Below are 18251 nucleotides of genomic sequence, written 5' to 3' on the forward strand. Positions count from 1 at the left end.
CACACACACAGAAGCACCCAGGCCACGAGGCAGTTCCTCCCGCCGCACAAAAGCACATCGGATAGCTGGATGTTTTTGCGGTCACCTCTTGATTTGTCTTTTTTTTGACCTAGGAAGCACCAGACAGCTGTACAAAGACCCATGAACACCCTCCAAGTACTTACTGCTTCTTGGTCTCTTCAAATTTGTGCAGCTTTTTGCGGAGACCTCCTGACTTAAAACCTTGGCAGTGCGCAGCTGGTGCCCCGATGGTGACAATGTCGTAGTTCTGATCTGAATGACAGAAAGCTCTCCTCCGTTACTCCGGGCTCAGGCCTGTGCACAAGCCAGCTACAGGGGTATGTGCGCAGCTCCGGGACCCTGCCCTGCCAGCCCAGTGCCAAGCGGCCCGCTCCCTCAGCCCCACAGCCTCGACTTTCCGAGGGCCCCTGGAGCCCAGCACCATCATCTCAGCAGAGAGGGGGTTCCTGCACGTCTCCAGATGGGGCCACAAAGGGCCGGAGGCAACCACCGGTAACACTCAGCTTGCACCCCTCCTTGGGAAGGATAACTGACAGGCGACTTGCTGCCACAGAAACACAGAGGGAAGCTGGAGGGAGGACGGACGAGGGGAAGGAACAAAGGGAGGGAAAAACCTAGGAAACCAAGACCTTACGAGGGTCCTGTGCCATGTCTCTTATCTGAGTTGCCAGGCGGAAGCACACACAGGGAAGGCTGCACACGTGTGGGGCAGTGTGGGCACCAAGCACACGGGGGGAAAGGAAGTCAAGTGTGATTTAGTGAGAGGAACAGAAAAATAGTTACCTGACCCCCCATCGTCTTGAACTCTCATCCTCTGTATGTGCAAGTTTGTGGGAACAAATTCTAACTTTTTATCTGCTTTCAAACTGCTCGCTTTAAACGAGGGACCTAAGAAATGGAATATGAGAAAATAAGGACCGTTGACATGTACCCTGCATTCAGGAATGGCGAGTAGGACAGTCATATTCTGAGGAAGCGGCCGCGCATAGGCAGGTACGTGCTGGTAGTGGCCAAGGAAATTCTGAGTTGCCCATGAGCACATTTCATTTCCAGAGAGTAGGCTGGGTGAAACGCCAGAGGGAGGGCAGCTCACTGGCCAGAAGACTGGTTCTGGGTGCTCAGGTGGTGAGCAGAGCCAGCTAGGAGCAGCTTCAGAAGGTTACGGTTACTGGTGCCCTGCCCTCCCATGATCAGCTCTCAGTTGAGAAGTCTGACATAAAGACTGATTTTGTGCAACACGATGTCAGCACTGCTATAAAAAGCAAATGGGCCCATGCCAGGGACTGCCTGTTCCAACCCTGGAGACCGCCATCATGCAAGATCTAAGAAATTCGTTCAACCAGAGCCACACGTCTCAATTCCACAAAGAGATGACCTCAGATCTATCAAGATGAACAAATGCTACATAGCATGGATCCTGGCCCTCTGAAACACAAACCTAAACGTGTTCCCTTGATTATACTTGGGGGGTTAAGGAGGTTGGATGATGGGGGCGCCTGGGTGGCTCAGTCGTTAAGCGTCTGCCTTCGGCTCGGGTCATGATCCCAGGGTCCTGGGATCGAGCCCCGCATCGGGCTCCCTGCTCCGCGGGAAGCCTGCTTCTCCCTCTCTCACTCCCCCTGCTTGTGTTCCCTCTCTCACTGTGTCTCTCTCTGTCAAATAAATAAATAAAATTTAAAAAAAAAAAAAAAAAAGGAGGTTGGATGATGTTTTATAACTAATATCTACAATCTTGTTTCTACGACCAGAATCCAACACTAATTAAGAACTACGTGCCTAGATAAAGAAGGGAGTTACAAATTCACTGACAATCAGAAGAAGAAATAAACTTTCTCTCTAGTGATGAAAGGTAAATCGTACCAGTATACAAAATGCAGACCAGCCATTGTCTGCTTTGCATTTTGTGCTAGGAGACTGTCCTCCAGGGCCTGATACTTACAGGCGGCCCAGAGATCAGCAGCAGTGGCATCCTGGGAGCCTGTTAGAAATGCAGAATCCTAGATCTGCACTGCAGCAAGGTCTTCAGGGACCAGGATGCACACTGACACTTGAGATGCTCTGCTCTGGAAAACTCAAGCTCATGTGGGTTTCCCGCTTTCCCAGGTAACAGGTATCCGGCATGGGTAGGTTCCTAAGTCTCTTCAGCTATATGCTGCCAATACACTTAGACCTGCCCTTCAGATTCAAACCAAACCCAAGGGCACCATCGTCTTGACTTGACTGTATGTGGCTTCTTCTCAGCCAAGTTCATGGACAGGTTCATATCAAAACCTTAATATTAGGACTTACGGTTTTCTTTTAACCCTGAAATTCTATTATGTAGTTGGGGGGGGGGGAGGGAAGAATCTGAAGAGAGAGTATAAGGAAAAACCAAAAAATTCATTCTATTTTGGAATAAAAAGGGAATTAGTTAAGAAAAGTCTTCTAAATCTACCCTTAGAGTATTTTGAAAATCAAACAGGATCTTTCAAGAAGAAATGTGAGGTGTCTATACTTCACTTTCTTTTTTGAGCCTTAAAAATGGAGAGCTCCACTCAGACAATTCAGATGTTTGATACAAGGACTGTTGAATATTTAAACTGGGAAATCTAGGAAACCACTTTGTCTCAAAGCAAACGATTTACATCTTTTGGGGCATTTCCCTTGGGCACTTTAGACCAAGACAAAAAAATAACATGAACCAACAGCCTGTGATTTTGTCTCTCCTAAATTTCATCCTACATGAGTTGCTTTGGCAGATGACACCATAGAAGGAATTTTTAATGCAATTCACATACTCGTCTTCTTAATTAAGATCTGAGAAAGCCATATTCAAAAGAATTCACACCTACATGAGAATCTATTTTTAAAAATCCATTAGCGTGTCTGTCAGGGAGAGTATTTGAGCCAGGTTCTTGTTTTCTAGCTGGGAAAATGGAGACCCAGTACCCACCTTTGTACTGATGGAGGTCAGTCAGGTTCTCCTGGTACGTGAGGATGATGGTCTGGTACTGAGTGACAATCTGGCGCCGGAGGCTCTCCCAGCAAGGGGACAGATCCCCCAACTCCTCCAGCTCACACACTCTGCAAGGAAGACACACATACACACACACACATACACACACATACATGAGGCTGTGGAGGTCTCTTCCCTGGGCGAGGCACAGGTGTCCCAACCAAGCAGGAGAACAAAACGGACATGGAAGTGTGGTCAATGCCAGGGAAGGCCTCGGACAACGGCTACACTGCAGGTCTATACAGCAAGCAGTGGGGCACGGGACACACCACTCTAGGAGGACCGGCTGTATGACGGGCAGACCACTCACCATGTGGAAAAGCACAGAGGTGCTTTTCACAGAAACCCTGTCAAATGTCCGGGGAAAACAAAGTGGAGGAGAGGGGCTCTAGGGGAGTGGCTCCTTGCCTGGACCCCCACAGGCCACGTGGGACCCTCCTGGGAGATGAGATGAGTGGAGGCCCATAAGCGACTGCTCGAGGCCATCTCACTCACCGGTTTCGCCCAGGGGCGGTTGTGAGACAGCTTCTCGCTGCCCCCACGTTCTGGGGAGGCCTGGGCCTTCCTACCTGGCCCCTAAGAACATTGCTGCAGAACCTAAAGCTGCCAAGCAGTGGTCCACAGTTGGCCGGCCAGCCGGCCGGCCGGGGAGTGGGGGTGGGGTGGGGGCATGCTCTGCTGTGCTCACCCAGCCCCCTCTGTTTCAGGGCTGTCCCTCGGAGTAAGGGACAAGGGCCATAGGGGGCTGGCAACTTTGGCTATGCTTTCTTTCTCCATGTGAGTAATGAGCTATCTAAATCTAAAAGTAGCATGAAGGCAGGGAAAGGGAGAAGAAAAAAGAGGATCTGTCACCTCCAGAAAAATAAAAGCTATATAAGAACTGAAACATAACTATCTTAGCTCAGCAGTAAATAATAGCTACATAATCAGAATAATGAAAACACAAGATGGACTTAAAAAAAGGGCGGGGGATAACCATATTAGGAAGCTGGGGAACGGGAAAGTACAAAAGACCTAAAATCGTCATCACAGGGAATCAGTAGCTAATCCCCAAAACCGGTTAAGAGAGCACGCTATACATTTATTTAGAAATACACTGGTATGCTCAAATGGCTAAAAGTGGTTGTTTCTAGGAAGCAGATCAGAGAGTAGAGGGCCCCGAGACTTAGGTCATTGTTAAAAGCCTTTCGACACTATTTGTTTTTTTTTATACTATGCATGTTTTCCTCTGTGGGGGAAAAAAAGCTAATTTTATGGAATCTACTAGATTGTCTGAAGTTAAAAAAGAAAGTTGTACCATTTTATTATGAAAATAGCAAAATCAAAGTAAAAGAGTATGCACGCAGACGAGGCTGTGGTGAGCCGATGTCCTCGCTCACTGCTGGCCGGCTGGCCCTGCGGCCGCGGGTCCGCTCATGAGCACATGAGCCCCATCTGCTGGGGTTGCTGCTGGACCCTCTCCCATGTCTCCGCCTGTCTTTCTGCTCCTTCTCGTGCTTCGGGTGTCAGTTTAACGTTACCATCTCACAGAGGCCTTCCCCTGACCACCCCCCTTCTCACCACCCCTTCTAATTTCTGCTCCCAGCTCACACAGCTGGGGCTCGGGGAGTGGCCCCCACCTCTCCAGAGGGCCTGCCTTCCACGGTCTGTCTCGCTCATCGAGAAGCCTCCCCACACCACACACAACACCAACCACATGCGTGAAACTGGTGGGAAACACAACAACAACAAAACCATCAAAACCAAAGTTCTTGTGAAATGAGTCAACTCTTCAAAGTTATAATCTAGTACACCAAATAATGGGAATTTACACCACAGTTAACATTATAACACGAACACTGAAGATCTGTGCAAATGGAGATGGGAGTTAGGAAAATCTGCACAAATACGGAAAAGCTGAAAGGAAAAAATTTTTAACTAAAATAACCATAAAATAGTACACATACAGAGATAAAGCAGCTCATTGCATTATTCTTGTCATTCTTAGGTTGAGTTTTTTCAAGATAAAAAATTTTTAAAAATAGCTGTATTCAAACAGTGAGATCCTGACTGCACTGTGTCCTTTCACGTTCCCATATTGTGTTCATAATTAACACCATCTTATGACGTCGAGGAGAAAGGACATGTGAGGAAGATGAGCAACATGCTCAGCGATCTGCGGCGCTGAACCCCCTCTCGGGCTCTCCCTGCTACGGGATCAATGGAACATGCCCCGGGCTGAGAGATACGGAGGACCAGAGGGCCCAGATGGGTCACTCGTAGCTCTCTGTAGCCTCTATCAATGTGGCCCTCCCCTAGGAAACCGCTGACCCGGGTGGCTGGGACTCAAGAACGACCAGCCACTCCTAACTTTCTACAGGCCGACTGAGAGGGGAAAGGAGGCGGGGAGGGAAGAGAGCAGGCACTGCGTGCTGGGCACACCTTGTCTGGTGCTCCCTGCACCTTGTCTGGTGATGGCCTCGCACAGGAACTCAGGAAACAGGTGAGCAAACGCAGGCTTCAGCAAGCCAGGGCCACCAAGCAAGCAAGTGGCGGCGGCTGGGTCAGAAGCCAGCCTCCCGGCTGCCAGTGCTCTACCTACTGCATCTAAGAACTTTCCGGAAAGGAAGGGGCAGCCGGCCTGCCTCACCTGGCTGCGTCTTCCTCCAGCAGGAGCTTCACAAACTGCCGGGGCACGTGCAAGGAGAGCAGGCTCTCCGCCATCTGCTCCAGGATCCGCAGGTGGTTGCCGTCCGTGGTGGGGAACCGGTACATGCGGCAGATGGCGCCGCCGAACACTGAGGTGGGGGGTGCGGAGGGGACAAAGGCTGTGTGTGAGCCGGCGACACACCCGCCGTGTGGGCCTCCCTCCCCCGAGCCCTCAGTGGTGCTTCTTACTGTTCCTCTTGAGAGAATGAGAACATTTAAACCAAAGCCCACCAAAGTGACCGAGCCTGGCTGCTCCTCCCGCTCCCGCCCCCCCACCCCACCCCCGCCACATGCAATCTTCTTGTCCCAGGACGTGGAACTGACTCTGGAGTGCAGGGGCGGGGGCGGGGGCGGGGAGGGTGTCAGTCACCAAACCCAAGGTAACACGAGAAAGAGTGGAACGAAGGAGGGACCCCCCCAACACACACACCCCTTGCTTGGAATATTACTAACTCCACATGCTGGAGAAAAGCACGGCACTTAGAAACGTGGCAGGGAGGTGACAATCGAGGGGGTGCCTGGCTGTGACAATCCGAGCGGGTGGGGAAGAAAGGGTGAGCACAGGCCCGAGTGGACACTCACAAGAGTGGCAAGAGTACCAACGGAGGAAGCTGTTTACCCGATTTCAGTAAAGTGTCTTTTCGCAACGAAGCATACTTGGATCGGATTCCCAGCGCCTCTGTCAAGCTCTCATCAACAGGGAGAACCATCTAATGAGGTGGACAGGAAAGCAGAGAGAAACAGTGAGACCCAGACAACTCCAGAACACTCCGCAGAAACGGGGCCCATGTGCATCATCAAAGAACTCTTTTTAAAGATTTTATTTATTTATTTGACAGAGAGAGGCACAGCGAGAAAGGGAACACAAGCAGGGGGAGTGGGAGAGGGAGAAGCAGGCTTCCCGCCGAGCAGGGAGCCCAATGTGGGGCTCGATCCCAGGACCCTGAGATCATGACCTGAGCTGAAGGCAGACGCTTAACGACTGAGCCACCCAGGCGCCCCATCATCAAAGAACTCTTAAAATTAGTACCCACCATTCACTCTACAGCAATACACTGCCCCAGCCACAAATTAATCCACCTGCCAGTACACTGCACTCAGGCCACGAAACACGATTTTCTAGTGACTAGGTCACTTCACCTGGTTCTGTGGTGTTGTGACGTACAGAATTGAGAGGCAGGAAACAGACGATGCTCAGGAACGTTTGCACAGCTGACCTCCCAGGCTTGTTTTGGGTAAAATGAGCTAGCTCCGTATTTTACAGCAATGACCCCTCACCAGTGTTTGGTACATTGGAATTGTAGTCTGAGAGCATGAGGGGCCTGTGCGAGCGACAGTGCATGGAAGACAGGGTGCCAGAGAGGGGGTGGAGGGGGGGAGAGGAGGAGAGGTATGTGAGAGGCTGCAAAGGGTGTGTGGATGGGAGGCGCACATAAGGTGGCTGTGGGGCACACGTGTGCCTGGTAGGGAAGCTCTAACAAAACAGCAAAGGTAATCCAGGCCTCATTCACACCACCCCCTGGCCTCCCTTCCCTGCCTGACTGCAGCTCCTCTAGCCGGGCCCCCAACCAGCAGAACCTCGCATGTCATGCTCCCTGAGGGACCCCCTTCTCACTACTTCGAGCAGTGCCTAGCGGGGATGGGCACGTTCTGCCTAGGGGGCCCTGTCTTTCCCTTCGCAGAGCACAGAGGCCAAATCCATCTGGACAGATCCTCGGACTCCTTCCAAGAGGAGCAAGGCGGCATGCTCACCCTCCCATTGACGGTGTCCAGAGACCGGGTCACAGGGGGCCGCTGGTCTGACTTCTCCTCCATCTGCCAGCCGATCACGGTGATGTTACCCACGCGGTCACTCTCCGCAGATCTGCCACGAGCAAAGTGCTTTGAATAAGAGGCACTGTACCTGCGCTTCGTTTTCTGCTTAAATGCAAAGCTCAGCCACCCTGGGTCATCGGGCGGTCAGTCAGCCAGCATTCACTACATGCACAGGCTCCGGGGGAGGCAGACAAGGAAACCGTGAGAGCAGAGAGGAGGACTACGGCTGGGAGGGGACACAGCACCACAGAGAAGTGTAGATATGCTTGGGGTACGGTTGGAGGGGAAGAGCCAATGCTTGCTTGGGAGGCGCCCATCAGCCCCTGGGCTAACCTCTGCCCCAGAGAGTGATGAGGACGCATCCCGGAAGCAGGACTGGAGAGCACCTTCTTCTGGCACTGAACCCCCTTCTGTTCCTTCCCACCCACCTTTAAGCTTTAATTACACCCAAGACCTAGGCCTGGACCCCAAGTAAGTGGAGGGTTTCCCAAAGCATCCCAAAGATGGTATGATATAGTTAATGCCACTCTAGCCCTGCTCAGATTCACCTCTGAGACCCCTCAGGTTGGCTGCCAGCAGCCCGGGCCCATCCACTTCATCCAGGGAGGCCCCAGGGATACCCTAACACCTCAGGCCTTTTATTTACGGTGTCTGACTTAGCCAGGTTCTAAACTTTTATGTGGTCATATATACTGACAATTTCTTTTGTGGCTTTTTCTCACTGTTCTAATGCCTGAAGAAGGGTTTCCCCATGTTCTCTGCTCAAGAGTCCTATGTAGCCCCTCTTCAAAAGGAAGATGTCCATTTCTTATATTTAGCTCTGGTCCAACTAGAATTAGTTCTGGCGCATGATGTACCTGAATATTTTTCTCTAGCAGCCCTTTGCCCCACACGACCCCTTGCATTTTCTGTAAGACCAGTCCTTCCTGCTGAGGCAGGCTCCCTATGCACACTCAGGGCCGAGCAAGGCTCTCGCTCTGCCCAATGCCTGCGACTGCTTTCACCGTAGCTTTAGAATGGTGCACTGTCCAGCAGGTGATTAACCCTTGTCAAATTTCTTTTGCTATTTTGGACTATCTTCCCAACTTCTACATTATTTTGAAAAAAAGAACACCATGTGTTGGGGTTTCGGTGAGAACTGTCCCCGAAATGAATTTGGGAAGGGCTGATATCTTGACCTCTTTCATCTTCCTTTCAGGGATACAGTGGGGTTCCCCTTCCTTCCTTCCCTCCATAAATATTTATTGAGCACCAGGCTCTGTTCTAGGTGCTTAAGATACAGCAATGAAGCAAAGCAGACAAAAACCCTACTGCCTAGGAGATCATATTCTATTGGGGAGGGAAGAGATGATAGACAAAAATATTGAGTATTATCAGATATGTATCTAGGTTTTCCTTTAGGTCTGCATACAAGAGGGCTCATATTTCCTATGATGGGCTCTGATGGGCTGAGTTTTAATCTCACTCAAGTAAGCAACCACCTCCTCACTGACACCAGCCTTTGGGAGGGGGCTGGGCCCTCTCTGAGTGCAGGAAATGGGGCCTCCCCCCATCTGTCCCTGGACCTCATAATTCTAGATCCTCTCAAGGGAGTAAAATTAAATACCAACCTTAGTGTTAAATGCAACCTATGATGCCTGTCCTGGAGCAGATCTTTGACAATGAATGTTCCAGAACCCAGTAAATACATCTGAGGAAGAGCGGGGAGAGAAGCCATTAGTACGCTTGCTTTGCCTCTGGTCCAAATACCAGGCCCCAGAGGAGTCCAGCGGGCTGGTTCCCACAACACATCTGACCCGTTCTCAGGAGCCCAATAGGGATGCTCAGGAAGAAATTCCTAAAGACGAATACATTTGGACATCAGTGACTTTGTGAGCAAAGTAGTGAAGTTAATCTTTGTTCACCTCTCACTCAGATGATTACAGAACTTAAAAAAAGGGAACAAAATCCCATGAACCACAATGTGTTACTTAACTGTTCCCTGAGATCGATCTTTGACATCATACACGGAGAGTTTGATTTGGGTCATCTGATTGATAAGAGAGTCTTGAAAGAAGGCAATACTGCTTAGAAATATAGGATTGTTGGTTCCCTAGAAGAGAAAGGAGAATAAAATCAGAATACAGAGTTGGCTTTTTCCAAGTAATTGCTTTGGAAACACACCAACACCTTCAAAATGAGACACCAGCCTTCTTACTGACTTGGATCAACACAAACACGGATGGTAGCCTAAATGGATGCCTACAAAACAAGCCCAAATCCTGCTTAGAGAAAGGACAGAGTAGTGTGACCTGCCCCGAAAGACGCAGCCACCACAGGCAGGCCCACCACACAGCCGCGCCCGCGGGCTCACTCTAAGAGCTGCTCGCTCACTGGAAGGGATCTTCTAAGAGTGAAACGAGCTGGATGTCCACGTTGTATTCTTGGTATCACCACTTCAGATGAGTGATGTATTTGGATCTCCTACTTTGGGTTGTTCCTTTAAGATGTACAAAGGCAGATGAGAGAAGAAATGAATGGCTTAAGTCGTTCCTTATTTCCAGAAGCCCATGGTTGGAATAATTAAGAACTGACCTTTTTAAGGCTATCCTTTTCAAAAGATGAGCTGTGAGTTTCTAGCTCATAGGTGGCCATTTCCTAGCAGCTTAGCCCTGCCCCCAGAGCCCCATAACATATTCTCTTTCCCAGGCAGTGGTTAACTATCTCAGCCAAATGGTTGAGTTCCTGTTTGTGCGTGCTGTGGGTTCCATGCCTCCAGCTATGCTCCCTCTGTAGCTCCAGATCCAGGCTCTCAAGGTCTGCTGGACGGCCCCTCCTGGGCAGCCTGCTGGGACCGCAGCCCACCCAACCTCACCCTCCATCTGCCCTTAGTTAAGGCCATCTCTGGCTCTCTTCCCAAGGAGGCTACAAATGTCTGCCTTGGTGCCTCTTTCTCCATCATTCTCAACCACCTAGTGACAATGAACTGCTCCCACAAACCCACCTCCAGGGCCTGTCACATGCACCCTTTTATCCACTGCCAGTCAGGTCCTACACACTCCCCGCAAGTGACTGTCAACTTAGGACCTCCCTGAAACACATCTAGTCAGGCGACTCCCCCCCAAAATGCTTGCACTGGCCCACTACAAACTCCTGGCCTGATGCTCAAGGCTTCTCTCCCTTGCTCCTCCACTTGGGCCTTTTGCACACACATAGCAGGATAAGGTTATTCTCCAAACCCACATGACGCTTTCCTGTTGCATGCCTTCGCGTGACTACCACAGAACTCTGGCGTGCTCTTCAACGCATGGTCCCCAGACTGGCTGCATGGGCATCACCTGGGAGCTTGTGACAACTGCAGAGTCCTGGGCCCCAACCAGATCTCTTAAGTCAGAACTTCACTAAGCACCACCCGAGGTAGCCTCTCCAATCCTCAGAGCTAGAAGGGCCCCCACCCGCCATGGGCTGCCCTCCTCTCTCTACTCCACCCCTCCCGACACAGCTGTGTGGAGACAGACCACGCTCGCTGCCTCCCCACCCACAGGATGGGACCGGGCCTCCGAGGTGTTCGTATCATCCACGGCGCCCAGCACTGTGCTCCACGGTGCAGGCAGTGCTCAGCAGATGCTTAGAAAACAAAACTGTTGATCTGAACTTGGAAGTAAGTTCCCAAGAGAATGAAAAAGGGTGGCCTACATTCCAAAATGTAAAAGGGGGAAGAGGAGGAAATGCAGTTTAAGTTTGTTTGAGACTGCTAGGGAGGGGTTAATTCACAGAGACGCTCACATCACAGCCAAAATCCTGCACAATCTCGCACAGATCCTATACTCAGTTTCATAACTTACATACAGTGCTCAATTATCTAAAAGGAGTTTGTAAAATTCCCAAGGTGAATGCACATCACTTAATTTAACGTAAAACGTAAATATAAAACACACAATGCAAAAGGATGTAATAAGAAAGCCAATAAAAATAGGGGTATGTCCAGTAAGAAGGCTGGTTAGTAGTTAACACTCTCGAAACTGTGATTAACGAACACAACTCTCCGAAAACAGCCACCAAATGACAATGACAAGGAAGAATGGGCCCTTTACCTCTTAAGAGGCAACAACCTTGTAGGATCACTGTTCAAAGACAACCAGCCAATAGCTCATCAGTAACTGTAAAGGATATGGCAAATACAAACACCACGCAGATGAATGTGGAGAGAAACATCAATGTACCGAGGACTCGTGGAGTGGCAGCTACCAGCGCTCCGGTCACCCGCAGCCCTCCCATGGAGGCTACAAACACAGCGCGAGCCCCTCGCACAGCTCAGGGTCGGAGCCAGCAGCACCCACCTCGATGATCTCCGTCTGCGCGTGTTTTGTCCAGAATGCCTGAGGAGGGGTGGTGACGCTCACTGCTACAAAACTATTTGGTTTTCGATCTAGTGATGGAGTATGCAACTCACTGCAAGCTATGGAATCAAGATGGGAAAGAAACAAGTCCTTTAAAATCAGCCTCTGGTTAGTTCTCGGTTCCAAGCACCCCCAGAGAAAGCAAAAAAAAAAAAGTCAGTGCCACTAAGGGGATGGGACAATCACACTGTCAGTCGTCATGTGGAGGTGATCTTTTACAATGGAAACAAGCTCTTCTCAATAGTCTAATGGCAGCTGGTCCTTTTGCTTTCATAGTGCATTTCACAACAGATAGTGTGTTCAATTCGGGGGATCATTTTTCCTGTGGGTCCCCTCCCCCCGTCCCTCCCCCCTCCCCCCATCCCCCGCCCCCAGGACAGCAAGGCCCTAAGTGCCAGTGGAAGACTGAGCTGCTCTGTGTCCACGGACTAGAACACAAAGCCAACAACCTCACATGGGGTCTGACCCATAATGTTGGACCTTAATAACTAACTGAGCTTCTAACCCGTTGAGCTATCCAGCCACAGAATCAAGACACAGCTACACATGCCTGCATCCTACGGCTGTGGTGACTAGCCCTGAGCCGTGGTGCCCTGCAGGTCTCTGTGTGGATGTGTGTTGGAAGCAAATTTAAAAATCTGTGGCAGCATTAACAAAGGCTTTTGTTTTTTTTAAAGACGTCATTGCTCATTTATTCTCCTTATAAGACTCTTACCAAATGCAAGATTACTAAAAATGTTACTTTTTGGAAGTAACAGTACCTTGTAGAACTGTTTCGGTTGCAAAGTTTATTGTACTAATAAGCATTCTGAAATAGATAAGACTCAGATCATTCTAACACAGGAGTGACCCACAAGAAAAACGATCCCATTTCACTGAATCGAACACACTGTTGTGAAATGCACCATGAAAGCCAAAGGACCCACTGCCGTTAGACTATGATATGCTATTGATTGTAAGACACTTTTTGATTAAATAGATAGTAAAACAGAAAAAAACCCACACATCTCAGAACTGATGAAATACATGGTAAATCGAAGTTCAACACTGGTAGAAACAACTGCCTTTTTTGGAGGAGCAATAATGCTCCCCAGACTGCTGCAAGTCTCTGGTCAGTTTCCAGAAATCTCAAACAACTGACTATGACCATTTCTGCCAGTGTTCTCAGTGCCTTTACAGAGGAGAGGATCTTTGGAGGTCCTTACTCTGCCATGCCTGCCCTCATCATTCCCAATTTTTTAAATGCTCACTGGTGATTTAAAATACAGAAATTGATTTTTGCTTCTGAAAAATAATTTTAGTTCTCTCTCCATTTGTATTATCTTCTCATGTGCCTTTATGAATTTTCACTATTTACTGGATATAATAAAATACAACGAGCTTAGGTTTTCAATTCAATTAGTTTTGACAATCATATGCACCTCTGCAACCATCACCAAAATAAGATGGAGAACTCCTTTAAAACATGAGACTAGAAATATCCCCCTCATACTTCCCAGTCAATTCCCCAGCCTCTGCAACAAATTTCTGATTTCCATCACTTTTGGCTGTTCCTGAATCTACGTTGTTGTATGTACTGATAATCATTCTTTTTTTAATTGATGAGTTAGATTCCATTGTATGAATGTATAAAAATTTATTTATCCATTCTGTTAATGGACGTTGGGTTGTTTCTGGTGGTGAACGATTGTAAATAAAGGTGCTAAAAACATTCCTGTTTATGGCTTTTTGTGGACGTGGGTTTTCATTTCTTTTGCGTAAGTACCTAAGAGTGACATTTCTAGGTTATAGCGGAGGATATGTTTAACTTTGCAAGATGCTAACAGTTTTCTAAGGTAGTTGCACCATTTTATAATCCCATCAGCAATGGATCTGAGTTCCTGTTGTTCTGCATCCCCGCCAACATTTGGTAGGGTTAGTCTTTGTTTTATAGTTTTCTGATGGATGTGTTTGAATTTGCACTTCCATGATGATTAATGATGCAAAGCATTTTTTCACTACGTGCTTGTTGTTCCTTTTTATAACTTCTTTTGTCAAGAGTCTGCTTGAGTTTTTTTGCTCATTTTTAAACTGAATTGTTGACTTTTTTATTGTTGATTTATGAGTATTTTATTCTGGACCTGTTCTTTCTCAGGTATATGTGTTGTGAATATTTTTTCCCAGTCTGTGGTTTATCAATTTATTTTCTTACAGATCTTCAGCTTTGTTTGTTTGTTAGACTTTTAGTCTTAGGAAGTGATAGACAGGAAAACTGTCCCTCCCTCCAAAAAAGTATCCACATCCTAATCCCTGGAACCTGTGAATATATTACATTACAGGCACTATGGCTGTGAGTAAGGTCATGGAACCTTGACAAGGGGAGATTATTCTGCATTATTGGTGTGAGCTTAACCACACAAGCTCTTAAAAGTAGCAGAGGAAGGTGGAAGGGTGAGTCAGAAAGATGTGACTATGGGAAAAAAAGGCAGGAGAGATTCAAACCATGAAAGGCATTCCACCTGCCATTGCTGGCTTTGAAGACGGAGGAAGAGGGTCACAAACCAAGGAATGTGAGCAGCTTTAATAAATGAGAACCAGCTTCACCTGGCTGCTAGCAAAGAAATGGGGACCTCAGTCCTAAAACCACACATACACACACCAAAAAACCCTGAATTCTGCCAACAATATGAAGAGCAAAGAAACAAATTCTCCCCTGGCGCCCCCGGAAAAGAGTGCAGCCCTGCTGACACTTTGATTTTGGTGTTGTAAGACTCCAAGCAGAGACATCACTGAACCCACTGGATTTTTGACATAAGCAAACTATAAGATAATAAGTTTGTGTTGTTTCAAGGTGTTCAATCTGTGGTAATCTGTTACGGCAGGGATAGCAAACCAAAGCACAGAGTTAGGACTTTTTGCACTCTGTCCAAGAAATCTTTGCCTACCCTGAGGTTGGGAGTGACCCTCTGTTTTCTTCTAGAAGCTTTAACGCTTTATTTTTAAGGTTCTCTTCTATTTCTTCTGCTAGGTCTGCCTCAGCAGGAGTCAGGGATTTGACCATTTCACTTGCTCCCCCTCCTTTAAGCTATGTGTTTAAGTGACTGAGGGCCTGGTTTTTCTCAGCTCGCCCCTTCATCACGTGTGGGTTCTTAACACCCACGTGAAGCTGGAACATTTGGGTCTCTCAAGCACAAGTGACAGCAGACAGAATGAGGTATAACAGGTGGCCAAAGCCGGGAAGATGGGTGTCAGGTTAAGGGCTAATGGGCTAAGTGCCACCTTCAGAACACACCCTCCCATAGGTAACCGCTCTCCAGCCCCAACCCCCAGCCAGCTCAGGCTAAGTTTCACTCAGTGTTTATTCCTAGCCCAAGGGCCACGGCTTCCAAGACGCTTCCCCTCAGCAGCCCACAGTCACATGTCCTGTCTGTCGCTTACATCGCTTTGGCAAACTTCCAGAGAAGCCATGAGTCTCTGGCACGTAGGCCTTGTCTCTCCAACCAAATCATCTGTAATCCCAGCTGGGTAAGTGCTGTCGACGAGGCAAAGCAGTAAAATGTATTTTAAGTACATATCCATTGACTCGGCAATTCTGTATCCAAGTGTTTATCCCAAGGAAATAATCAGCAAAACGTGTTAATGATCTATGTACAAGTATGTTCACCGTGGTGGTGTTATTAATGGCAAATTGGAAAGAACCTAAAATGTCTGACAACAGGAAATGGGTTACAATAAATATGGCGCAGCCACACAGTAGAGTCTACATAGGCATCCAAAGTGATGGGGCAGATCCCGTGTTTATTACAACGAAAAGATGCCCATGACATTCTGTCACATGAAAAAAAACATGTTAAGAATACTAGCATGACATGGGGTGCCTGGGTGGCTCAGACGGTTAAGCGTCTGCCTTCGGCTCAGGTCATGACCCCAGGGTCCTGGGATCGAGTCCCGCATCGGGCTCCCTGCTCAACGTGGAGTCTGCTTCTCCCTCTGCTCTTCACCCTACTTGTGTTCTCTCTCGTTCTTGCTCTCTCAAATAAATAAAGTCTTTTAAAAAAAGAATACTAGCATGACATTTTTGTAGATAATCCCATCACCTCCACAGGCAAAAAATTATTAAAAATTCTGTAGAGCACTGGGTGGGTGTAAAAAAATATTTCTGGAAGGATCTACACCAAAATGCCAACTGTGATTATCTCTCTCTGATAGGGTATTCCTTTCCTCTGACATTTTCTCTATTACAAGTTTTAAAATGAGCACTTTTTAATTTTAAACTTAAGATAAAATATTTGACTATTTAATCCTGGGCGACTATTCAATCCTGGGCTCCTGTTCCTCCTTTTTTTTTTTTTTTCATTGTGGTAAAAATCACTTAAAATAAAACTTCAAGCTGTTTCTTCCCATGTGCCTCATTCAAATGGCTATCATACTGTCCTTGATTTGCCAGAATCAGAACTATCCTGACTTCTGTCACGGGGTGAAGATTTTTACCGATGTGACATCAACTCTAATCCTGTCTCTACACTCAATCAGTTTAGTGGGAATTTTGTTGTTGTTGTTGTTGTTAAATCCATGTTCTGCATTAGTAAAGCTCAGTGAATATTATTACGAGCCAAGTGGGGTTTCCTTCACTTCTCTCCTGTGTTGGGCCCTGTCCTGGGTCCCACGTCTTCCTTTTTCTCAATTTGCTCCCTCTTTTCGGTGGAACATATCCTCCACTCGCTTCCAGAGAAAGGATGTGGGAGAAGTAAGTTTGAGAGTCTGCAAAGCTGAAATAAGTTTCTTTCTCCCCTCACATCTGACTGAGTGTCTGGCTGAGAAGAGAATCCCAGATTATAAATATTTTCCCAGGTACATTAAAGGGCTCCTCCCCGTCCTCAAGTTCCCAGGGTCGCTGAGAATCCCCTCCGCACTAGTTTGACCCCGATCCTTGGATAGGACCTCTTTTGTTTCTTTCCCCCTTTCTCGAAGTTTTAGGATCTTCATTTTATTCCCAGTGCTCTGAAATTTCTTCAGGACATGCCTTGTTCTGGGGCTTTTCAATCATTATGCTGGGCCCTGGTAGGCATTTTTGGAAACACACTTTTCAGTTCTGACAGATTTCTTATCTTATTTCTTGGTAATTCTCTCCCTTCCACCCTTTTCTGTTTCCTCCTGTAAATGTTGGGCCTCTGAATTTGCTAATTTTCCATTTCAATTTCTCTTCCATTTTCTATTTTGCTTTAAAATTTTTACTTTGGGGAATAATTCTTTAAATATCTTCCAACGTTTTTTGACTTTTTAATGTATTTTTTTAAAGTCGTATCTTAAATGTCTAAGATTGCCCTTGTTCTTCAATTTTTTTTTTTTTTAACAGCATCCTGTTCTTATGTTACAAGTATGCCATCTTCTCTTGAGGATATAAATTATAATTTTTTGATGTTTTCTTCTACTTCAATGTCTGCGTTTCTTCCAAGTTCTGTTTTTTCCTGCTTCTTCTTTCATGTGTGGGCCTTTCACAAAGGCCTTTAATCTTTAACCATTCTTACATTTTGTTTTAAATCAAATTTGAGGTATTTATATATAAAATGTGCCCATTTTAAGTGTAGAGCTCAATGAGTTTTGACAAGCGTTTACATCCATATAACCACCACAGTCAAGATATAGAACATTTCCATCGCCCAAAGGGTCCCCTGTGCTCTTTCCAGTCAGTCCTCATCAGCACTCCTGGACAACCAGCTGATGGGTCTTCTGTCATTGTGGATTAGTCTTCCTGAGTTCCACATAAACAGAATCATAAATACACATCTGAATATGACTTCTTCCACTCTGCACAATGCTTCTGAGATTCATCCACATATGTATCAGTACCTCATTCCTTTTCCTTGCTGGGTGGTACTCCATTGTATGCATGTACCATAGTGAATTCTGCTGATGGATATGTGGGTTGTTTCCAGTGTTGGCTATTATGAATCAAGCTGCAATCAGCATGCATGTACCAATCTTTATATGCACAGAAGAATGCCCATTCATTTTTAAGAATGAGGTATCAGAAGGCTGAGTGTGAGGGTGGGCTGGATGGTCTCCACTACAGTGCCTGGGTAGCTGGCTGGCCTACTTTCCGCTGGGGTCCAGAAAGCCGGCATCTGCCTCTTTGCGGGGAGTGGCAGTGAGTGGTTGACTTTCTCCAGAGTGAGAGCCTCCTGCCTGGAAGAATAAGCCTGGCCAAATTAGGATAAGAGGAAGAAGGCTGGGGAGGGCCAAGTAGGGAGTTTGTTATTCAGTAGACTTCTGGCCCTTTACCATGCTCTCCTCTGTGCTGATGGACCTCAGCCCAAAGCCTCTCTGCCTCCCAAGTTTCTTACGAGAATAACCACCAGTCCCTGCAGGACTGA

The 18251-nt window shown here is 47.4% G+C and overlaps 1 protein-coding gene across 1 annotated transcript in view; it reads right to left on the reverse strand.

The window, feature by feature from the left end:
- The window catches only part of INPP4A (inositol polyphosphate-4-phosphatase type I A), a 110588-nt gene that overhangs the window by 36085 nt on the left and 56252 nt on the right, over positions 1–18251 (reverse strand). Inside the window, exons 5-13 of the mRNA XM_081832304.1 lie at positions 11839–11957; positions 9495–9611; positions 9130–9209; positions 7457–7568; positions 6324–6414; positions 5646–5793; positions 2954–3084; positions 805–909; positions 165–273 (exon numbers count right to left, since the gene is read on the reverse strand). Of these exons, the coding sequence (XP_081688430.1) occupies positions 165–273; positions 805–909; positions 2954–3084; positions 5646–5793; positions 6324–6414; positions 7457–7568; positions 9130–9209; positions 9495–9611; positions 11839–11957 (1012 nt within the window). The remainder of the gene's footprint in view (positions 1–164; positions 274–804; positions 910–2953; positions 3085–5645; positions 5794–6323; positions 6415–7456; positions 7569–9129; positions 9210–9494; positions 9612–11838; positions 11958–18251) is intronic.

This window comes from Leptonychotes weddellii, chromosome 10 (assembly GCF_054177405.1).
Source record: "Leptonychotes weddellii isolate Sample4059 chromosome 10, ASM5417740v2, whole genome shotgun sequence".
NCBI lineage: Eukaryota > Metazoa > Chordata > Mammalia > Carnivora > Phocidae > Leptonychotes > Leptonychotes weddellii.